Here is a 23,322-nt window from a genome sequence, read left to right as displayed (position 1 = left end):
TTGCATATTATGTTGAGTTTCTAACGGCAAAATTTTAATGAAATTTGGTATTAATAGCATTTATAGCAGAGAAACAAATGCCGTTCAGAAGTCATTTTATGTACGCATGACTGTCAGTAAAGCCCATATTGCAGGGATATCCAAAATCCACTCTATGATATAAAACTGAAAATGAGTTTAATACAGGATATGGTACTCTCTCACATCCAGATAGGTTACGCAGCATAACGGCATACTGGACAGGAGACAGTCGATCCCACTCCTGCAGCAAGGCAGTTTTCAACTTCGAGATGATTTTTGGAGGAAGATAGCCAGATGAAATTGCCTCCAAAGAGGGTCCAAGATATGCTGTATAGGGTTAAGGTAAGGAGGTCTGGCTGATCAGTCCATGCGACGAATATCCTCACTTTACAGATAATCGCCGGTCAGCTGAGCCCTATATAGAAGACCGTTGTCGTCCATTTACAGGAACTCAAAACCAACGGCGCTCCTGAAAAATCGAATATAGGGCTTTAAGATCTCTTCTTTATATCTCGTAGTAGTCAAGAAGTCTTTTTTAAACACAAGCAGGGGTGTGCGGCCGTCCAACATAATACTTGCATAAACCATTATACCACCGTAATGATCCTTTTCTTTGATGAGGAAAGGATGGTAACATGTTCCAGATTCTCTTCAGGTGGAGGCACGTTGAGAATCGGTGTCCAGGCTGAATCTTGATTCATCTGTAAAAAGCACGGTGCTGCTATGGTTTGGTTTATTTAACTACGACAAAGCACTCGAGGGCTATCTGCTTATGAGCAGGGATGTCTTTATGGAGGACTTTCTAAGGGAAACTGGCTTGTATATACGTTACTCATGGGGAAAAACACGAAAACGCCCATACAGCTAACCAGTTCGTGGGGATTCGAACTCCTGACTGAACCAATATTCAGCGACTTTACCGCTCTCTCGGTACGCCACTGAATTCTGGTCCAAGGTGCTCTTCCACACCATGCCAAACGAGCTGTCTTGTGACTGCCACGTAAAGAATGGGTCTTCTGGCATATAGCCTTATCTCATGAAGTCTTCAAATAAATTAAGAGCATGAAACTCGGGTGCCAGTGGCAAAACATAGCTCACGTGAGAGCTGTAAAGCTGTAGTTTCCCTACGTCGCCGCGTTGAAGGTTCCAAATAAAGATACTCATTCGTCACTGTGGATCTTGGTCGATCTTATTCAGATCTTCTCTATATGGATCTAGTATCCTGAAACTGTTTCGACAAATTTTGCAGACGGCAAGGGGCCTTACATTGAGCTCTGAGCTTGCGCTTGTGATTGTGCCAGTCTACCTACAATTCTCCATCTCATTCTGTCATCCATACGTTCGGGTCATCCATACTCATTTTACCTGGTACCTTATAAAATTTACCCAACTCTTGCAAGAAACACGATGCATGTCGTGAAAGTGTACGAGCACACAAATCGAATCGCCGAAAACTTCTCATGCACTTATATCCCCTCTACAATCAAAGCTCCGCAGACAAGCACGTGTATACTTACGTATTCTACTCTGAATATCAGCATAATTCTTTGGTGGCATAATTAGTAAGTTGGTTCAAAAATTTCGCAAAAATTGACATAGTTTGCCAATTCTCTTAGTTTGCAAGTGAGCGTACTTTCGGCTTATTCATGGATAAAGCAAATTGCCACTGGTGTATTCATTTAATCTAGGGAATTTTATTGTCTTTCCAAGACTATTTGTGGCGGTAAGAAGTTTGGGAATAATCATAACTTACCACATTAAACTGGATCAGCTACTAACTGAAGCTGCGGGAGAAGAATATTTTAAGCGCTTTAATTTGCAGATCGCAGATTACTTTTTTGCTTATTATTTATCACTGCTGAAAAAAATATAAATGATTTCCAGTAATAAAAGATAACATTATCTCAAAAGTAAAAGCGTTGTACGGTGGAGGAATCCTTAACTACTTAACCCCTTTTTTTAAGATTTAACAGTTATTTTACAATTTTCAAGTTCGAAAAGAGAAAATATGTATTTAAAAGGCACTATTAAAATTTCTGTACTGAGTTCCTATAGCTATCCGTTGAAATATATTAACTTTTTTTACTGATATGGAAAGCCAAAGGATGAAAATGAAGTTTGCCATTTTTAAAACGGATATTTTATAAAAGTGCAAAAATTTGCTCTAAATTGGTTTAATTTATTTTTCTATGGAAAAGCCTACCAGGGCTATTCCTAAGTGAAACGATGCCTTTTCGGATAACTTTCCAAAGAAATCTGATTCTAACCATTTCTTTCCAAAGATTTTCCAAAGAAATCTGATTCTCTATTACACATAGGAAAAAACACAAAATCGCCATACAGAAAGACCGTTCGCCAGGAATCGGGCTCAGGTCGAACTGCCTGTGTTCAATGACTTGTACACCGACTTGTACTTGTGTACTGCTAAACCTGGCGTTCTCTAAAATGGAACTGAGAAAAGTTCTATACATTACAAAGGAGAAAAACATATTAATTTATATATTTTTTAAAAGAACTACGTCATATGCAATTTAAGTTCCATGTGTCCCATTCGATCATTTAAATCATGGCAAAACGTTCGTTTATAGAATTTTTTTTGAATGAAAGGTTCTTCATCCGTTGAAGGAAAAAAAAAATCAGTCCAATGTTTTTAATTAATAAGCTGGCCGCCGAACAATAACAAAATAAAACTGTTCTGAAATAGATAGAAACTTCAAAGCAAAATAGTAGGTATATCTGTTTGGAAGAGAGATATACCCAATGTAAAATTTAAAATTAGGTAAAAAAGAAACAATCTTAGGTTTGCGTAGATTTTCTGTTAAACTTTACCGGTCTCTAAGATAATCAGGCGTGAGTCGTTCTTCTCCAGAAGCAAAAGCGTTTGCTTTTTAAAAAGAGGAACCGATATCTAATCGCCACTGAAATCGATAGAAATTGATTCAAAATCTACAGCAGCCTCAGTTTCTTCCTACAGTTATAAAAATTAGGTATGTGCTTAGCTTCTGTGGTGCTATTGTGGTAATCGTTTAATATCTTGTAAATTTATTCCCAAGTCAATTAGATGATAGCAGAGTAATATGGGATTATCCATTGTCATATCTAATATTATAAAAGTATTGATATGGGCGTTGTATTTTATCCATAGACGATAATGGAGAGTTAAAAAAAGTGGAAGTACTGCGTTGTTGCAAGTAACATGGCCAAGTTTAAGGAAACTGAAAAAGAAAAATATTTGTGTATTAAATCAGTGCCTCTGAAAGGAATTAAATTCTCCATTCTTCTATAGGTCGACGCATCGTCGGTAAAACATTACTTGGACAAAAAAAAACTGCTCAAGTTTCAGCAAAATTGGTAATTTGCTGGGGAAATGTCAGCAAAGTATGGAGAATGAGGTTGAAATTTCGTATCCCAAATTGTTAATTTTTAGTATGGCTGACAGTGCCATATGTGAATGGGTGTTACTCTGAAGCAATAAACCTTCATGTCTATTCTTAAATTCTGATTGCTTAAGAGCAAGCATTTTCTGCGCACCTGTAGAGTGACAAGCTGTACTTATTGTTTCACATCGCATAAGTAGTCAATACCAAATAAAACCACTATATGGAAGACAACTATGCAGTAAATAATATCACCTTTGGACACAAAGGTACCTTGGGTGTCCTTCCTGGAGCGTCTTTCGCTTCCAACGACTGCGATAATCATGTGCAGTTGCCGCAGAATATCCACTTCTCATTTACGCTCAAAGCTCTTTACAAGAATGTTTCTTCTTTCTTTCTTAAACCTTCCATTGGGCTTATCGGCATTCATCTAGTTTGTAGCTTTGCAAGACGTGAGACAGAAGTAGCTGAATCAGCAGGCATCTTCATTCAGACTGGGTGCCATTATGGTAGTATGTTAAAAACGGTTACATCGCGAACGAAAATGTTGCGGAGAAAACAACGCAAGGAGAAAACGTCGTGGTACAAAACATCGCGGGAGAAAACATCGCAGAGAGGAAACATCGCAGTTCTAAAATATCGTGGTACAAAATATCATGGTCGAAAATAAAGCGGTTCAAAAACTTCGCAGTATAAAAAAATCGTCGTTGAAAATATCGTGGTAAAAAATAAAATACCCACAATTCATCGGATGACGATAGCATCGCACACATGCATTTTTCAAATCGCATAGTAACATATTACCGTATTTACGCGAATCTAATGCCGATGACGTCAACCAAATTTAAATCGTAACAATGGATTACTGTATTTCTCGACTACATTTACCGTTACATTTATCGTTGACACATTATTGCATAGAGGATACAAACTGCAGAGTACGTAGTCACAAAATGGAGGGAAAACAGAGAAGAATGTCATATGACACTACTTTCAAACGTAAAGTAATTCTTTAAGCTGAAAAAAATGGCAATAGAAAGGCAGGGAGAGAGTTCAACGTAGCTGAAAGCAATGTTCGCTTGTGGCGGCAACAGAAATTGGCACTGTTTGCAACTAAAGCTAGTAGAAAGAAATTCACTGGCCCTCGCAAAGTAAGACACCCTAAAATTGAAGAAAAAGTTTTGGAATTTGTACGTGAAAGGAGGAAGAACGGACAACCTGTGACTAGTGACACCATAAAAAATAAAGCATAAGAGGAGGCTGAAATTCTTGGAATACCGAAACAAGAGTTTAAGGCTAGCCGTGGATGGCTGGATCGGTTTATGAATCGGATGGGCTTATCTCTAAGACGCCGTAGAACACTATGCCAAAAGCTTCCTGCAGATTTTGAGGGAAAACTACTTACATTTCAGCGGTATGTCATCACACTTCGAAAGAAAAAGAATTTTTAAATGGGGCAAATTGGCAACGCTGGCGAGACGCCAATTTGGTTTGATATGCCTCGTAACTACAACATTACGGAGGAGGGGACTAAGGAAGTTATCATTAAAACTTCGGGATGTGAAAAACTACGCGTAACAGTGATGCTGGCAATAAGAGCAGACGAGTGCAAGCTTCCCCCTTTCTTAATCTTCAAACGGAAAAACATGCCCTAAAACCCCTAAGAATGAAAAGCTGTTCCCAGATGATGTCCTGATTCGAAACCAAGAGAAGGGGTGGATGATGGAATCATTAATGCTTGATTGGCTCCGAAATGTATGGAAACGCCGTCCCGGTGGGCTATCCAATCCACCATCAATGCTTTGTCTGGACGCAGTTCGTGGTCATCTCACCGACGACGTAAAAAAGAAGATGCACAGCCTAGGCAGTGATCTTGTTTTCATTCCTGGAAGGATGATGTCTGTGTTACAACCCCTGGACGTTAGTATAAATAAACCTTTTAAGGGGTACGTTCAGGCGGAATACGAAAAATGGTTTTGTGAGCCAAACCGTTAATTGACCCCGACAGGAAAAATAAGCGTGCTGCTCCGCACATTGTTGCACACTGGGTTTCTGCTGCCTGGAAAAGCATCGAAGCACCAATGATTGTGAAATCTTTCAAGAAATGCTGCATTTCAAATTCATTGAATGACAGTGAAGATGACGTGCTCTGGAACGCCGAGGAGGACAATGATGATGAGGAGGAAAGAAGAAATGAATCTGCTTTTGACGAAGAGAGCTGCGACGATTCCAGTGATGAAAACATTAGTGAATAAAGACGTTTACTATTAATTACTGATTGTAGAAACTGTTAGCTAGATAGAAATTTTACGATTTATTTCATGTTTTATTTTACGATAGGTACCGTATATACGGTAGTGGTAATTAACAATGATTGTTTCACACAACATTAGCCCACTAATAGGTTAATTCTATGTTCTGCTACTTTACGCATAAATCCATTGTTGTATAAAATATGGTATCTAAATTTAAATAAAATTATCATACCATTGATTGATAGTTTATGTACAAATCCATTGCTGTATAAAATAAGATTCAATAAATTCCTCATACCATTGATGCGCATTACATTCGCCGACAAACAATTTTTTTTATTATTTTAAGTTTTAAAATGGGGATGCGCATTAGATTCGATGTCGTATTAGATTCGCATAAATAGTGTATGTAACTGACTTTCGTCACAACCAACAAATCGACATCCAAAAAAATTGTTTGCACGCTGTTCATGAAAATGTTAACGACACTTTAAGAATAAACGGAAACAAAAAAATATATAATTTTCATTAAAACAATATCAGATTAACAAATGTGAAAGAAAATAATTTGACTAAGCAATTTTTATAGAGGTGACCTCATGCAGTTATTTACCTTCCTTTTTCTAATCATTTTTAGACTGTATTTATCATGAAAAATTATCAGTTAAACTTTATAAAAAAAGCTTAATTTATTAATGACCTTTGTTAATTAACTATGTAAATTTAAAATTGTATTAAGCCTTTTAAGCTGCATTAATTTTCTACTCATTTTCGATTTTTAAATGCTTAAGTTTCCTTCTTATTTTTTCAGCACAAATTTATTAGTTAGATGAAATAAAAAGTAAAAGAATCCCTCTTTCCTTGTTGCGGTCTATGATCTTTATACGAACATGCATTTACAATTCTCAAAACCTGAAAAATCATGTGTGCGATGATTTGTAGGAACTTTATTTTTTACCACGATATTTTTGACGACGATGCTTTTTAAATTGCGAAGTTTTTGAACCGCTTTATTTTCGACCACGATATTTTGTACCACGATGTTTTAGAACTGCGATGTTTTCTCTTTGCGATCTTTTCTCCCACGATGTTTTGTACCACGACGTTTTCTCCATGCTTTGTTTTCTCCACGACGTTTTCATCCATGATATTTTTGCCGCGACGGTGTCGGCGGACACCGTTAAAGACAGTGTATCAAAGCAATTGGGCAAAGTTATTAAACTGCCAACGGTTCTTTCATTAACTTCAAGGATTCCATTTTTATATACATGTAACTTATTTGGACTCTAGTGAAAAGCAACGAAACTAGAAGTGACAGTAGAAATAAAAAAGATAATGAATGAATTAATCTAAACCTTACAAATTAAAGTTATGAAAGTGCTGCTACTCTTTGTTCCATTTATAAATCTGTAAATATTTTGTACTATGGAGTGAAATCTGAATGCATTTGCCTTATCAAGAGACATGTTTATATTCAGGCAGCCTGACATCAGGACTCCAAAAGCTGAAGCAAGATAATATGTTTGTTTTGTTCTGGAACTTTTGTTTCACAACATATTAATTAACTACCTTTGTAGTTATAACATAAGTTCATTGCCTCGACCCGATTTTTCACCTCATTTTTCTTAGAAGTTGCTTGCCAAATGGAAGCATTGCTTCTCCATGTATTGTGAACCAACCTGGTAACTGCATAGAAAAAAAAAGAGTAGTAACTTTAATTATTACAATATTACATATTATCACTGGAGATACACATGCCCGTAAGTTTCAAAGTCTTTGTCATTGTTAGAAAATGAATTAAAATGAAATTTTGTAAATCAAACTCAGAATGTTTGATAACGGATATGAAAACCAGTTCAAAAAAGCATTAAAAAACTTTAAAATTATTAACCGTTTTATGAACACAGTATGCTTATAAAGCTTCTCATGCGGATTAAACTCCCTACATGTTTGTCATGGGTGAAGAACTTATCATAAAGCACCTTCTTCCACATAAGACTGAAGAACAAACATCATACATAATGGTAGCGCTCATTTCATGAAACTGATCACAATTTCCACTAAAATCAAACAAGGAATCCTCTTTTTTTTTACAATACTGTTTTTTATTTCCAAAAAACATCTAGAATATTTTCAAAATATTAGTGAAGTGTAAGGATAACAGCTTGATAACTTTATCTTTATTTCTGTTTCAAAAAACAAATAATATACTCCGCATCTGAAAGTAATCTAAAAGATAGCAATTAAATTTTCCATTAAAAGTATTTATAGTAGTTTCAGGAGATGATTTATTATAATGCATATAGTAAACTAGAAAATTTCCTTTATTTCTGTGAGTGCCATTTTCAAACCTATTGAGGAGACTGTTTAAAAAGGCAAGATTTTTGAAATTCAGTTTATAGATTTATAGGCATTTCTTTTTAAAATTTCCCGTAAAACCTTTCCAACCCCAACCACGACTTTCAAATCATTAAATAAATTTATCTTTCTCATTCCAGTGTCCCTAAATAATGAGTGTACTTGTAATGCTTCTCCTCTTTCCAGCCCCAGAAACGTTAAATAACTTTTAAAATAATAGAAAACATTTTAAGTAATTAAAAATCTTAATGTTCCAAGTATAAAAAAAGAACTTAAGTTTCAGTAAATGACCTTAAAAGGACCTTAAAAGAAAAAAACATATTAATTTGAAGAAAATTATTGAATCAGTTGTAGGGTTTATATTTATTTTAACTAGCATTTATTTTAAGTTTGAGCTATCTTTCCTGTCAAGCCTTTACTTTCCCCTAGAATTGCCAATGCCAGAGTATGTAAATCATAGTAGAACGCGCAGAGTATTCAAATTTTAGCAGAAATAATTGACTTTAAATAGAAGGGAAGCTAGATTTTAAGTGTGCTTCTTGAATCACGAGCGTAAAGACTGCTTGGTAGAAAGTTTAAGAACTGCGCGTTTCGGCCTGTGTGCCTTTTTCGACAGTTCGTTGAATCTTTCAAATTCTTAATCAGAAAGTTTGTTGAATCTCAGCTGTAGCTTAGAACGCGGTTACGATAGTTACGATTATAGAGCTTTGTAGATAGTGACTTCGTTAGTTATTCATCCTGTCATTTATATTTAGTTGTACTTTTCTATTTTTGTTTAACCGCCGGGTCGGCGTAGTTTGTGAGCGTCAAGTGAACGCAACTGTAATTTCTAAAGTGAAATAAAAAGGAAGTCAAACCCTTCTTAAGAGTCTGTGTAATTTCCAGTTCATAGCAGTCACTACTACTATTGCTGACAAGTTGGGGCCTCCCAACATCACACAATAACAGAAATTTCAGAAACTTAAGTAGAAATAATTTACCGTTATAGTTATCTTTACGGGCTAAAGCCAATTATTTTTTCAACTGCGCCCAGTATTGCTATTAGTTTTATAATACTATTGAAGCATTATATCCATTTTTATGAAATTTCTGCAGCGTTTTGCCGAGAGATAACTCGTGATACTTAACAGTATTCTGTAAATGAAGAGAAGATCCACAGAATAGCTTAAAGTGATATGGCTGTCATTGGTTTATTAAGCTGATGTTCTTTATTTCTTAGAAATACATTTATAAGATTTATACCTCCACATACAAAGAAAATGTCCTAAATGTGCTGTACAACAAAGTCACAAGAAAAGTTACATTGCTTTCTATGAAAAGAACTTGAAGAACCTGCATGGCCTTGAATTTTGGGAAGTTTTTCAAATTAAAACGAATTTTTAGATCCTCCTTACAGCACATTGTAAATCGTCACAAAGTATGTACATCCTTATTTTAAAATAGTTATTGAAAATGAGTAAAATTAAAGACGAAAACACTAGATTTTCTTGAAAGAAATAGTACACAAGAATGTTATGCTGAAAAAAAAAATGTGTATAGAAATATTAACTGCCCAACGGATCAACATGCCATGTATGAAGAATCAGCAAAAATAAGTATGTGTTTTTGTAATGAGTAGGAAACGGTTTGCATGTCTTTTTAGATGAATGAAGTTGATACCAAAGGGGAAAAAAACCCGGAATAAAATAAGAAATTAAAAGCAAGCAAGTAATAAGAAAACATTTATCTTTTATTCAAGTCCGAATTTTACACTCAATCAATTCGTAAATACATTTATTTTCCATTACAAGTACACAAGCGAAGCACACGACAGAATAATAGCACTGTACATTTGCATTCAGATTTAACGGTGTTGGAATCCAGTTGAACGGGCTGGCTGCATGGGCGTTTTTGTGGTTTTCCCTATGTGTAACGTTTATACCAGCCAGTTTTTCTTAGAAAGTCCTCCACGAAGGCATCCTTATCTTAGGCAGACAGTCTTCGTGTGCTTTGACATAATAAGAATATATGTAAATCCCTGAAAATTGTTTTGTAACGTGTTATGAAAATGAAACTGGCTACTAAATAATATGTAGTGTTCTTGAATGATATGCCAAGCAAAGATATTTCGATAATACCACTTGTTTCAAAGCTTATCAGAGAAACTTGATTTAATGTTGTGTGCGTTAAAACGTTCTTCTCCTCTTTTCCGATGTCTTCGAATACTGTAAACTGACTAGACGACACTGTCTATACTTCCATAGCAGGATGACATGAGAGAAGGTGTCAATGTCTCTGCACTTGCCAAAGGGGGTACATTTTTAGCTCGTTTGGCAATTCTGAAAGAAAATTTTAGTATTAGATCTTCCTTTAATAGTTCTAATAAATCTAAGAATCATAAAGTACAAAAAGCCAAACAATAAGATTAATGGTTTATGCAAAGTCCAAACAGCAATACTTTTTGTAGATCTCAAAAATGTATTTGATATTCTCTGATGACCTGCATTTAGGCAGACTCTGACAAATGCACGATGCCCTGCCAACATATATCAAACCATGTGCAGTTATTTATCAAACTTAATTGCCTCGCTCCCTACTGCGTGCCTTAAAACGCGAACTCTCACCATTGCCAATAAGAACAAGTAGGTACGAGAAACCAAATGAAGTAGAAACTCGCATCTACAAATATTTCTCTACAATACCGTAGTAGAAAAGTAGTAACTTATACCGCAGGTATGTGGGCATGCCCTATGTGCGGGCGAAAAGCCAAAAACCTGCGCACAGTGCAACGCCCATTCACCTTAAGGATTACCAGGGAGTGCCTTACAGCATCTATAGACACTATAAATGTCCCATCAGATTTAATACCTCTCACAGTACGAGTGGAACAAGAAGCTACTCCAAAGTCCAACACTTGGATCAAGACATTAACTACAAACAATACAATTTTAAACCCAAAGACATCGAAAATTCCAATATACTTCATATACATCAGCAATAAAAGGCGCAGGAACATTTTACAAATAAAAATAATACGGAAACAATCACTGCTGTTTATACAGACCGAAGGCTTTGAAAGTTCATATGTAGATATGAATAAATCCAAGACTATCACTAGAAGGACTAGAAGGACGCCTAAAAAGAAATAACAGCGCGTTTCAAGCTAAAGTACTAACACTCGAAAAAGCCATTACCTGCGTTATAAACAACAACTTAATATTGTAAGAATAATTACAGATAGTCTATCTGCATTATATGCAGTAAATAATCATGTCCTTCATCACAGACAATTATAAACATATTAAAGCTTCCGAAAATACCTTGAAACAGAAGATCAAACTAAGTTGAACAAAAGGGCCTGCAGGTCAAACAGGAAAACAACTTGCCGACTTACTTGACAAGGAAGATTCAAATAACGCGGAAGCTTTCCAGTATCAGCTCCCATAATTAGGATCACAACTTAAGCAAATAATCAAACAACTGGCATTATAGCAATGACAGAACACGTGACATAACGGCGATAATTGTCGGCGTACATAATGAATTCTTTCTCAAAGTAATGACGGATGCGTTTTATTCGCAGCAGCGCAATTCACAAGATATGTCAGCGGCCATGGCCCTTAATTATAGGCAGCTATACATATATCTATACATACTACATATATCTATACATAGCTATACATACAAGCGATAAAATCGCTGTGCACTGGTAGGTCCGACCTGGGTTGGAATCCAGTTGAACGGGCTGGCTGCATGGGCGTTTTTGTGGTTTTCCCTATGTGTAACGTTTATACCAGCCAGTTTTTCTTAGAAAGTCCTCCACGAAGGCATCCTTATCTTAGGCAGATAGTCTTCGTGTGCTTTGACATAATAAGAATATATGTATACATAAATTTAATTATTAATCTTCTATTTATGATTATTTCTTAGGAAAGGAAATGTAAAACTATTCCAAAATGAAATCGGGAATGTTAATACCAAAGAAAATGGTGTTAAAACTATTAAAAGTTAACTTAAAGCTAACTTAAAACTTAAAAGCTGTTAATAATTTATAATCGAAAGCATTAAAATCGTACATTTTAAAGAAGAAAAAGAATAGCACGTTCATAAATCTAAGGTAGAACAGTACATACATTAAAAAAATAAAAAAAATTAATTATTGCCGATTTTCCGAAAGAGGGTTGAAATTTCTCTTTCTCTCTATATATATTTATGTCTATACTTATTTTGCAATTATATCAACATACTATCAACAACATATGCTCTACGCAATTACGCATTGTCATTCTCGTACATCGATAGATTTGCGAAGATTTCAAAGCGTCCTGTCCTTTTTCTTCTCTTGTCTAAATCTGATGCTACGTTTTTTTAACTAAAGATAAATATATAATTACATTTTTAATGAGCCAACCTATGTTTTCACCTGTGATGATTATATTTTGAATTATTCCTAATTTAAATTTCATAATTTGACAATGAACTATTTAAATACTTTGAAATAAATTAATAGATAATATTTCAGACACATCGATTCGAGTTCTTTACACTCAACAAATTAATTTAAATGGAAGTAATATTAAGAATATTCTATGTTTTCATCTAATTTCTTCCTTCAGATAAAAAAAAATTAATTTTACATTATTAAAATACCTTTTTAATTTACCCTTCTTTTACTCTCGTAACAACAACAGAAAACGTCCGTCTGTTCCCTCCCCAAAGAAAGTATTTTGCTTCTGAAAAAGAAGACAACACTTTTTTGGAGCAAAATCTTTTTGCTATTGAAGAAGAGGAACCTTATGTCAATTCACGCACAAATAATAGAATTTTATTTTAAATCTAAATTTTTTTCTCTTAACTTAGTTAACTCTTAACTTAGTTAGGAACTTAGTTAACGTTTTACATTCTTCGAAATTATCGAAACTTCGTTTCTCTTCCAAGCAGATAATATGATTAAATACATAACTCTTTTGATTTATTTTAGAACTGTTAAAGAAGAGATAACTTTGAAAGAGAGGCAATTAATAATTTTTGTTTTACATATATAAACTGAAAACTAAATCTTAAAAGTTTTTTAGTATTAATTTTTAATTATTTAAATTTCCTAGGTAAATTAAAATTTGCCCTAAAGTTAACAAAAATTTTAAAAATACTTTTGGTGAAAAATTTCGAAATTGTTTAGACATTTTTAGAGACAATAATCGTCTGAGAAAGATACACTTATAAATTCCTGTTTACTGTTTAATCAAATTAAACGAATATATCATCAATATCATCTGAATAATTTGGACTACATAGTCATAGTTTCGTATCAAAAAACTACCACAAAAGACAGAAAAAGCTAAATTGATAATTATTTCAGCAATAAAATCTAAATAAAACTAAATAATAAAAATTTGAAAGGTGTTCAGATTTTAAACGACACCCAAACGGGCTCTTTTAAAATTAAAACATGTTTTCTCAGTAGAGCTTTTTCAACAGAGATGGGCTAGGTATATTAGCAAAGCATTTTACATACTGGAAGAACATACATTCAAACTAATATTGGAATGCTAATTCAAAAGTCAAACAACAAAAATCAGCGTTATATTTACAAAATTTTCACAGTCAAAATTTTCACAGTTTGTAAATATAACGCTGATTTTTGTTGTTTGACTTCTGAATTAGTATTTATTCGGCGTGTTATTGTGTCTTAATATTGGAATATTATATGTAGGGGAGTACTAAAAAACTTCCCCGATATATGATCCCCTGGTGGCCTATCTTATCAGCCAATCGAAATGAAATTTTAGATATTATTACTTGGAGGTATGCCCTCGAGATCGTGATGATTTAAAATACTAAAGCTCTTATGGTTACGGTTACAGTGAAAACATATCGAAATTTTCAAATAGCACCGCCCACTTTTTTTTTTTCCCGTAAATGGATCAGCACATTGAAAAACCATAAACGGCATTGGAACGACACATGTATGACGAAAATTGCCGGCGTAAAACGTTTGCAAAGAAGAGCACCGTAAAGGATGACAAATAGAGCGGAGAAAATTTGATGCACTTTGCATAATTCACAGAGACAGACAACAGAAGCACCATGTGAAGCATCGCTTGTGAAAAATCCTTTAATTAGCAGTGTGGAAAAGTTGTTTCTTCAGTTGGGTATTCTTTGACTGAATACTTTGTTTTAAACAGCTTAAGGTCTGTAACAAACTGACACTTAAGGAAGCAACGAGGTGAATTGATAAAGCTGTTTCACCTGAATGCGGAAAATGCTGGAGAAGCAGTGCAAGTTTATCATCGAAATAAGCTAAGACGAAGCCCATTCTTCATAAAAACTGTAAACTATTTGGTAAAATATCTAAAGAAACTGGATACACATGTGACAGATCAAGATTCAGCCGACCATGTGTTCTTGTTGGAAATTGTTGAGATTACTGCAGATCCATTGCATATTGCTATAAGTGGTGCCCGCGGTTTGGAAGCAGCAAAAACCACAGAATTTAGGCTTCTGCGCTTTGTTCTACGAATGTATTCTTATCAATTTCAGCGCGTCCAGATGTTGCAATCTGGAGCAACAGTGTGTCGACTTTGCTAATTTTTTCCTCACCATTATGATGAAGGTAGCAAGTGACCACTGCGAATTATTATGGACGGATGATGCGCATTTCTCCGTAAATGGGAAAGTAAATTCTAAGAACTTGTCTAATGAAAATCCTGACGATATGCAACCCAGCGCCTTTATATCAAGCTAAAGTGATTGTGTGGAGCATCGCAAGCACACTCATTCTCTGGCCGTATTTCTTCAAGAAGATTACTTACGTAGGTATAAAATATCCTTCATCACAAGTGTTCAGTATACAACCATGTTGCAGAATTACGTGATTCTGGAAATTGCAGTAGCGAAATGTCATTAATGGCATGGATATGGATAGAAGATGGTGCTCTTTCGCCCGTCGACGCATGTTTTCGATAAGAGCTGCAATAGCAGTTTGGAGATAAAGTCATCACCCGTAACTTGGTAGTTTCGTAGACACCGCAATCTCCCGACCTCAGCCCGGTAGATTTCTGGTTCTGGGATTATCTGAAATCTAAACTGTACACATCAAATCGACGAGATACGTCAGAATTGAAAGATATCATAAAACGTGAATCTATCCAGATTCCCCCAGCTATGTTATGTTCGTCATTGTTGCCAACATTCTCCCGCCCACAATGCGTTATCGTCTGCGATGGTGAGCAAGTTGAAAACTTTAATTCCCATAAATATATATTTTCCCTCTCCTCCCTTTTGTTGTCATTGGTCCTATAAAATGCTTCTCTTTGCAAGCGTTTTATGCTGGTGATTTTTGTCGTACGTGTATCGTTCCAGTGAGATTTATGGTTTTCAGTGAGCTGGTCAATTTGAGCAGGGAAAACGTGGGTGTTGCCATTAGAAAATTGCTAAGTTTTTTTTAAGTGTCGCTATAAGCGTGAGAGCTCTATTATTTTAAATCATCACAATCTCGAACACATACCTTTAAATAATAATATCTTAAATTTCATTTCGCTTGTTGAGTAGATAGGCCGTTAAGCGCTAATATATTGGGGAAGATTTTTATGACCATCCTGGACCTTCTGTACATTTTAAAAGTGAAGAAATGTATAACATAGCTCTATAAAATATTAAATGTTTTAATTAGATATATCATGAATTAAATGCCTTTTAATTTAAACAAATCAGATTAGAAAGAAGCAACTAATATTCTTAAGAACTCAGTGGCTTTTTAAATAGCTTAATTTGCTAATCAGTGACAGACAGGTTAAATTTTAAAGATAAATATTTTATATTCTGCAGACTGGCAACACACTCGAACGAAAAGCGAAACAACAAAAAATTGTGTTTCGAGATAAATAACCCTTTTGGTTTGATAACGAATACGTCTGTTGACAGTTAATTCAGCTTGTTCGGTTGGGCAAACTTTTTAAAAACTAATATCAATTGATTTAGATTTTACGATTACAACAGTAGAACTAATAACTCTTTAAAATGATTCAAAATATTTATTGTTTTCATTTCCGTGAAAACAGCTTTAAACAACGGTTTGGAATTCAAACAAAGCTCTTTCCTAGATAAGGTTTAAAATATTATTTTATACCGAAAGCACGTGGTGGTCTCGGTCAGAGACCCCTATTTCTACAGCAACGATGATCCCTTAGGATTACGCCCTGTATCGATTTTTGACGTGGAATCGTTGGTTTATCTTTTCTTAAAAGAGAGTGCCCGTATCTGAGAAAGGAACACCAAAAAATATGGACATCGTCGATATTACTAAGCAACCTTCCAAACACGCATTTGCTTAATGGAAGTTACTCTTTGGATGTATGTAAACTCTCTTGATGCATCTTTCTCTCTCACATTCTCTAATGAGTCACGAGAAACATGTGTTCCAGGAAGTTTTGTGATGATCTTCTAGAATAAACACGACTGCTGTAGTTTTCTCATATGAGATCAGGAACGAAAGTTACTGAAGCAATTGATTCCTTTCTGAAATTTGTTATGAGGGATTGTTTTTCTGTATGAAAATTATTGCTTAGCTTCTCCACAAATTTTACAGGAAATCTGACTATACATCTCATTTAAAATATAAATCTCATCGCATGCTAACGATTTAAACAAATGTATAATAATCTTTAATAAAGCTCTAATGATTTAATATTTATCATGAATAATGACAATTAAAAATCCAAAATTGTTACGGCATGAGAATGATCCTGAATTTTAAAGGACATGGAAGTGCACTTACCAGAATACAAAAGTATAATCCATCGCTCTTTGGACAAGTATCCAAATGCTGTCAATTTTTATTACCTATAATTTAAGACTCCTCAAACTTATCATAAGTTCCCAAACGTGTATTAAATAAACTGTATTCTTGATCTTAAATTATAAATCTCCTCCTACAGATGCAACACCCCAAGGTTACTGCTCCAATTCCCATATCATTTCCACAACATTTTATTCAAAAGTTAAATAGTTATAAAATTAAATGAAGCAAACAATTCGATTACTCAGGTATACACCAAAAGAAAATTGTTTGATCTGAGAATTTTAAAGACTTTATTTCTTTACTCACGAAATAACAGCTGCATTAATGCTGCCTAGTTACAGTCCAAATACTTCCAACCTTTCTAAGCTCTACACATTTAAGGAGTGTTTCATTAGCATTCAAAGTCCATAAAAGTGTTAATATATGTGAGTCTTCTTCCGATAAAGCTCCAAGTATCCCAGCGGTTCGTTAAAAATTTGTTTCTGAAGAATTGGCTGCTTGGAGGTTTGGTGGTTTTCCCCAAACAAATAGCTGTGAATGCCAGATAGTTTCCTTTAGAAAGTATTCTAAGAAGACATCGCTTCTAAGGCACATAACTTTGTTTAATTTCTCGTTACTAGTTTGTAGAGTCATTAAAGCAAGAAACATGAAAAATGTCCTGTGTCGAGATTCAAACACCTTACCTCGCAACTGTTAGCCGGGCATTCTTCCAGTGATACACAAATGCCACGCGCCAAGGAAGAAGAAATTAGCCAACCGAACTGCAAAATATATTCATGTTGCAAAATTTATGACAAAATATATTCAAGTTAACCCACCAACCGAACTGCAAAATATATTCCCCCACAGTAAATAAATACATCATATCGCCAATCGTCATTCTTGTCATTTAAAAACACAAGCGTTTCTGTCGCACCCCCTGAAATTTCATCTCTTACGTCTAGGAAATTCGGGCATGCATACTGGAAGCACCTGATCTAGAATTTTAAATATGTGTCAAATATTTTTATTTATGTGTTATGAAGTTTGTCGCAACAATTGGTCGCATTGGCGAGATTTTTCGGATTAAGTAAATTGCTTCTGAAGTACCAGTCACACGATGATCTATATTATTATCATAGCCTTAAAGCTTAAAAGTCATTAAATTCGTTCACTTGTGAAACGGGGTTGAAGCCATACTCATTCAGAGAAGGTAAATTTCAGCAGATATAAAAGCTTAGCTGAGTCAACGAAACAGTCATAAGAGTTATAAGATTTTAAAAGTTAGCTAAATCCCTAAAGTATTACTACTGATCTTGGTATAATTATTTTATCCCAACTTACTTCATTATATGCACGCTTTTTGCTGTAAATGTAAAAATTTATGAAAGGACGTTTTTATTTATGTTTTTATTTATGTAAATGCTGCTTAAAGCGTTATTTTAGTCTTTGACAATGAGTAATAAATTTTAAGGGAAATTGCTAGAGCAAAATTTGAATTTTTTTAAGAGTGTGTTTGTGATATGAGGGCGAATACTTGTTAATGCAGCTCGCCCACAGTCGTTATAGTTACTAGTGGCCCTGACTGTCATACTGATGGACTCGGGCTCGAATTCCACAGAAGGCATGGATGTTTGCAAGCGTATAGTGTCTGTTTGCCAAGGGGGCACTCAAAATACACGGCGAACCGAAAGTTCCTCTCGATAGGTTGGTGGTAGGGTGAAACATATTGTTTCATATCTAACGACTGAAAGGACTGCGGTTTTTCCGCGTGTATAAGGTAGATATCAGCCAACTTTTTAAAATGTTTTGCATCGTATTTTTTTCGTAGAAGGCTACAAATAAGTTTTTACAAAAATAATTAATTAAGTTATGACTTGTAATAAAGTTTGCAAAATCTACGTAAGTTTAAAATTTTATTAACTGCTGCTACATATTTTGATTCCCAAAAAATCTAAAAATTAAGAAGTAGTTAAAAAAATTTTTTTGAAATAATATGGGTGAAAATATTCTTCATTTTTCCTCCTGCTCATAAATAACTGCTCTAGAATATTGAAGATATATTTGAAGTTTTTTAAACCTGAAAACTCACGTGTGGGATCTTATTCTCCCGCAATTTCGTAAGTGTTTCATCTTCTACCACGATGTTTTGAAAGTTTAGTTCGCTTTATATTCTACCATGATGCTTTAGAAGTGCAATATTTTTCTTTTTACTTTCTTTTCTATCATGATATTTTACCCTACGATGATTTCACTATACATTCTCTTCTCTACAAGGATTTCCATCTGCGATGCTTACGTCGTATCGTGATGTTTTCATCGGTATCTCTTATACTAGCTACTCTTATACTAGATGATTTAAAACCCAGTTACATCTCGAAGGAGTCAGGAATGCGATATATTCTTTTCACTATGAATAGAACTGTTTTGAGCGATGCAGATATGGTGGTATGGGAAAAATAATTTATTAGTGGAAGTAAATATTTTCTGCACTTGCGCTATAGAACATATGTGCCTCATTAAAGAAGCCAAGGAGAAGGTCTACGTAAGGGTTCTTAGATGTGCATGTGGATCTAATTTTTTATGCATAGTAACTTGCATCCTCATCGAAAAATAACTGGTTGAAAAACTTATTAAACCTGGAAGTACTGAGCGAATAAAGTGGCCGGCTAAGCTCTTGGCTTCCATCTTATCAAATAAAGAATTTACGGAAGATTTCAGGAGTTAAAAGGAAGTCATAGAAGAGGTGTACTGCAAAATTCTCTTTCTGAAGATCTCAGTGCCTAGAAGACGATTTGTGGAGGACTGTAACTTACTTCCTCAAGGTCTAACCAATCATGTGATTAAGAGCGTGAAATCACATCTTAATATATGTATATATATATACACAACGCTAGAGAGATTACAGTGAGTCACACGAAACTTCAGTCTTGTCTGCATCGTATGCATTCATCTATTATTTAGATTATATTTCTGTATTAAAACGCTATAGATTGCACTAAACAAATTTATGCACTTTTTATTCTATGGTGTTTAAGAAATCGGTGTACTGGAACCTATAAAGATAATTTTGGCTACCAGTGTATTAGCACTGGGGATTAAAACAACTAATTAACACGCATAACTCTTTTACGAATAGCTCTAATTAAGACGTATAACGAAAGAAAACAAGCATTTAATATGAAACAACTGGTATTAATGAGATAAGAAAAAAGTGCTCCTTGTTATTGTACCTGTTTCTCTCTTTGCTTCATCTGAGTTCTTCCATGAAAACAAACTATCATCATTAAAATCTTAAAAAACCCTTTCATGAAGCCCTCTCTTTCAAAATCCTTTGCAATTAAAACTCTTCCATGGAAATTGTTTTGACTTCTCACTTTTATGAATAAAAGAAAAACCCTAACTCGCCTTTAAGGTTGCAGGGCTTTTTTAAAGATGCTTTTGTTGTTACCAAAAAGGAATGAAACTTGGGAATATTTACTAATATAATTATTTTGCCATCACACACATGAAGTATTTTAAGAGCAAGTGGTTTTAAACCACGATTAAGCTTTAAATATTCCATAAGAATTAAGGAAATTTATAATATTAACAGAAATATCTTTGGGAAAATCTGATCATGCCTTTATATTTTAATATTTTAATTAATTGCTTCACTTTCTACTTGCTGAAGAATGACTTGTCTCAGTCATAGTAAAACATCTTTATGTAAAATAAACAGTGTAAATACCTAGGAAAATTATTAAAATTACATATTTGTTTAAAATTTTAGTTAAATGAAGTACTAACCTTCTCTTATTTGTAAGGTATATTTTAATTTTATAACAGTTATTTTAATTTCAATGTGCTTTCCTATCGATTCTTGTTTCTACAACTCCCTACCGGAGTGAATTTTTAGAATCGCATTGAATTCAAATGGGATAAATCCCTACCACATAGTTTCCTCTACGCGGGGCTGGGCGTTGAAAGGGGCATTTCTTAGAACCCGCACATTTCCGCGAAACCTACAAAGCTAGGTTTCCATTTTTACTTATTAAACAGACTTGAAGGTCAAACAGTAGTCTGTTATCGCTCAGATTGGGATTACGTGATCCTTCAGAAGCAGAACTTTCGTCTGATTGGTTGATCTTTACCCGGTACAGAGCTACAGGCGAAACATTTGCGGCCAAGTTTCAAAATATCCCGCGTAGCCGTGACATCGTTTCCTTAGCTAGACAGGACTTCGCCTCCAGCGGAGCTATTATTTCTAGAAATCCGTTTAAACCAGTGCTACCAGAATCTCGTTTCTCAGAAAAGTCCCGTTTAGCGGCGATCGTCGTTAGATGTGATAATATATAAGGAAGGTTTAACTTACTTCGTGATATAAGGAAGGTTTAACTTACTTCGTGAGAGAGATGGCTAGGAATCCTGAGAAGCGCGTGTTTGCCTTCGGGCTAAATCTCTCTTGAAGCTGTTACACCCGGCCGTATTATTACGTGTCTTTTGATATTCGCCGGCTAGTTTAAATTAAGGGCCAACAACGTTAGATCTTGTGTTTACCTTCGGCTAGACAAGTTAGTTTTCTTAGTTAATTATAGTTTAGTTCTTGCATCTTTTTTGAGTTCAGGCCTGAGTGGAGGCTTTGTTGTAAGCCCAAGAAAAGGGCCAACTGTTCATCTTATTTTCAGTGAAATAAAAAGTAGGTAGCCGTTCTTGAGTCTACGTCTTTAGTTATTCGAAGTCAGCGATAAGTCGCTTAACAATTCACTAAGTTCCTCAGTGTTCATTTAGTGAATAAGGGTGAGGAACCCTACATATTAATTTTACATTTTAGAAATCGAGACAGGAAAATTACGCGATGTATATAATTTCTAAGGGGAAGGCTTCAGTAAACGGAAAGTCGCATTAATAAGCATATGGACATATAGTATTACGTACTCTGTATTTCAAAGAAGTCAGTTGAGGCTATTAATTTCAACGGTATTTCTTTTATTTACAAAAAATATACTGCTCAGTATAGAAAATGCAGCACTTTGATCGGGTAGAATGTGATGTCATTTGATACACAGACGGAGCATGCATATATAAATAAGTGACGTTATTTACAGAAAGGTAAATTTATACAGTGCTGAAATATACAGGGAATCAGTAAGTTTTTTATGACCACCTCTCGCGGTGATGCAAGCTTCAGCCCTATGAGGTACAGATTCAGTTAGTTTACGGTACTTGTGGCATGGAAGACCATATGCTCTGAATCTTCCTTCAAAGTTCGTCTTCCGATAACAGTTGGGGCAGATCAGACAAACCACGACCATATTTATGGTCCATAGACGAAAGATCAGGGAACTTCGTAGGCCAAAGAAGAAGCGTTACATGTTCCAAGGCTTAACGGCTGTCCTGCTGGAAATATCATTTTGCAGCCGCTGAAATTAAGGTAGCAGATCTAGCTGCAGCACTTCATTAGCGTATTGGCGTGCGTTCAATGAGCCTGTGATGTGAAATAGTGATGACCTACTATCCCGACTAATGGCACCTCAAAACTATTGTACTACGCTGACGAGCGGTGTGGCGTTCAGAAATAATTTTCGGATTGACTCTATCTCCTCGACGCCTCCAGATTCTTAACAGGTGAGTATCAACATATCAGCAAAACAGAGACTTGTCACTGAATACCACATTTTGCCATTAAGATGTCCAAGTGGTTCGTTGACGACACCGCTGCAGTCTTTCGTGTCAATGTCGTTCGATGACAATCTTCGCAAAAGACGTGTGCAAGCCGATTCCAGCCAAACGTTGGAAAACTATTTTTCCAGATACTGGATCATGCAAGGCTCCCTGCACATTCTGCTAAATGTCCATAGTAGTCGACTGAGGAGTCGCCACCACTTCACCGGTGGACGAAATGCGTCGATCTGTGCACTCTGTAGTTCGTTTGGATGGACCTGCTTTTTCGTATCTATTAACATTTCCTTCACTGATCCATCTAGACGAAATTCTATGCACAGTGGATACATCTCTGCGTATTTCAGCAACGATACAACGGTCAGATAAAGCAGCCTTGGGTAAACCTAAATTTGACCCCTCGTAAAATCATCCGTTTGCCAGAATTGCGCACGGTATCCATCGTACAGGCATCTTTATATTCACAGATGTCTTCTGGAACGTAGAACTTCTCGAAATTCTGGATTCTGCAAGCAGCAAAGAGTAGCAAATACTGGTTCATCCGCCTTTTCCTTCCCTTTTGTCTCGCGTTATTATCACGTGATCCTGCGGTTCTTATTCCCCTATTTATTCTCCGAAATTTGCATATTTATACGGCCGAATCTTCATGGTGTTACATTTTCTAAGTCGGGCAGTGTATATTCCTTATAATGCACACATTTTTCATTATTATCATAAATCAGTAATTCCTAAATCATATGCTGAAACCGCTAGAGATGAAAATATACATGAGAGAGAAAGTCGATGGTTCACAGTTAAAAAATTACTCAATTTAAACTAAAATATTGAAAGCTAAACTAATCACTGATATTAACTAAATCCAAAAATGTCTAACGTATTGACAGGTTGTGTA

At 35.1% G+C, this 23,322-nt stretch overlaps 1 protein-coding gene across 1 annotated transcript in view; it reads right to left on the bottom strand.

Annotated features, from left to right (window-relative positions):
- Nucleotides 1-9,719: 9,719 nt before the first annotated feature.
- LOC118185543 (uncharacterized) overlaps nucleotides 9,720-23,322 on the bottom strand; it is a 115,787-nt gene continuing 102,184 nt past the window's right edge. The window contains exon 4 of the mRNA XM_085813200.1: nucleotides 9,720-10,329. Coding sequence (XP_085669326.1) covers nucleotides 10,227-10,329 — 103 coding nt within the window. The 3' untranslated portion in view covers nucleotides 9,720-10,226. The remainder of the gene's footprint in view (nucleotides 10,330-23,322) is intronic.

This window comes from Stegodyphus dumicola, chromosome 3 (assembly GCF_044657685.1).
Source record: "Stegodyphus dumicola isolate Sdum_Otavi_A_Nest chromosome 3, ASM4465768v1".
NCBI classification, from domain to species: domain Eukaryota; kingdom Metazoa; phylum Arthropoda; class Arachnida; order Araneae; family Eresidae; genus Stegodyphus; species Stegodyphus dumicola.
This window is presented reverse-complemented; position numbering and strand designations above follow the sequence as displayed.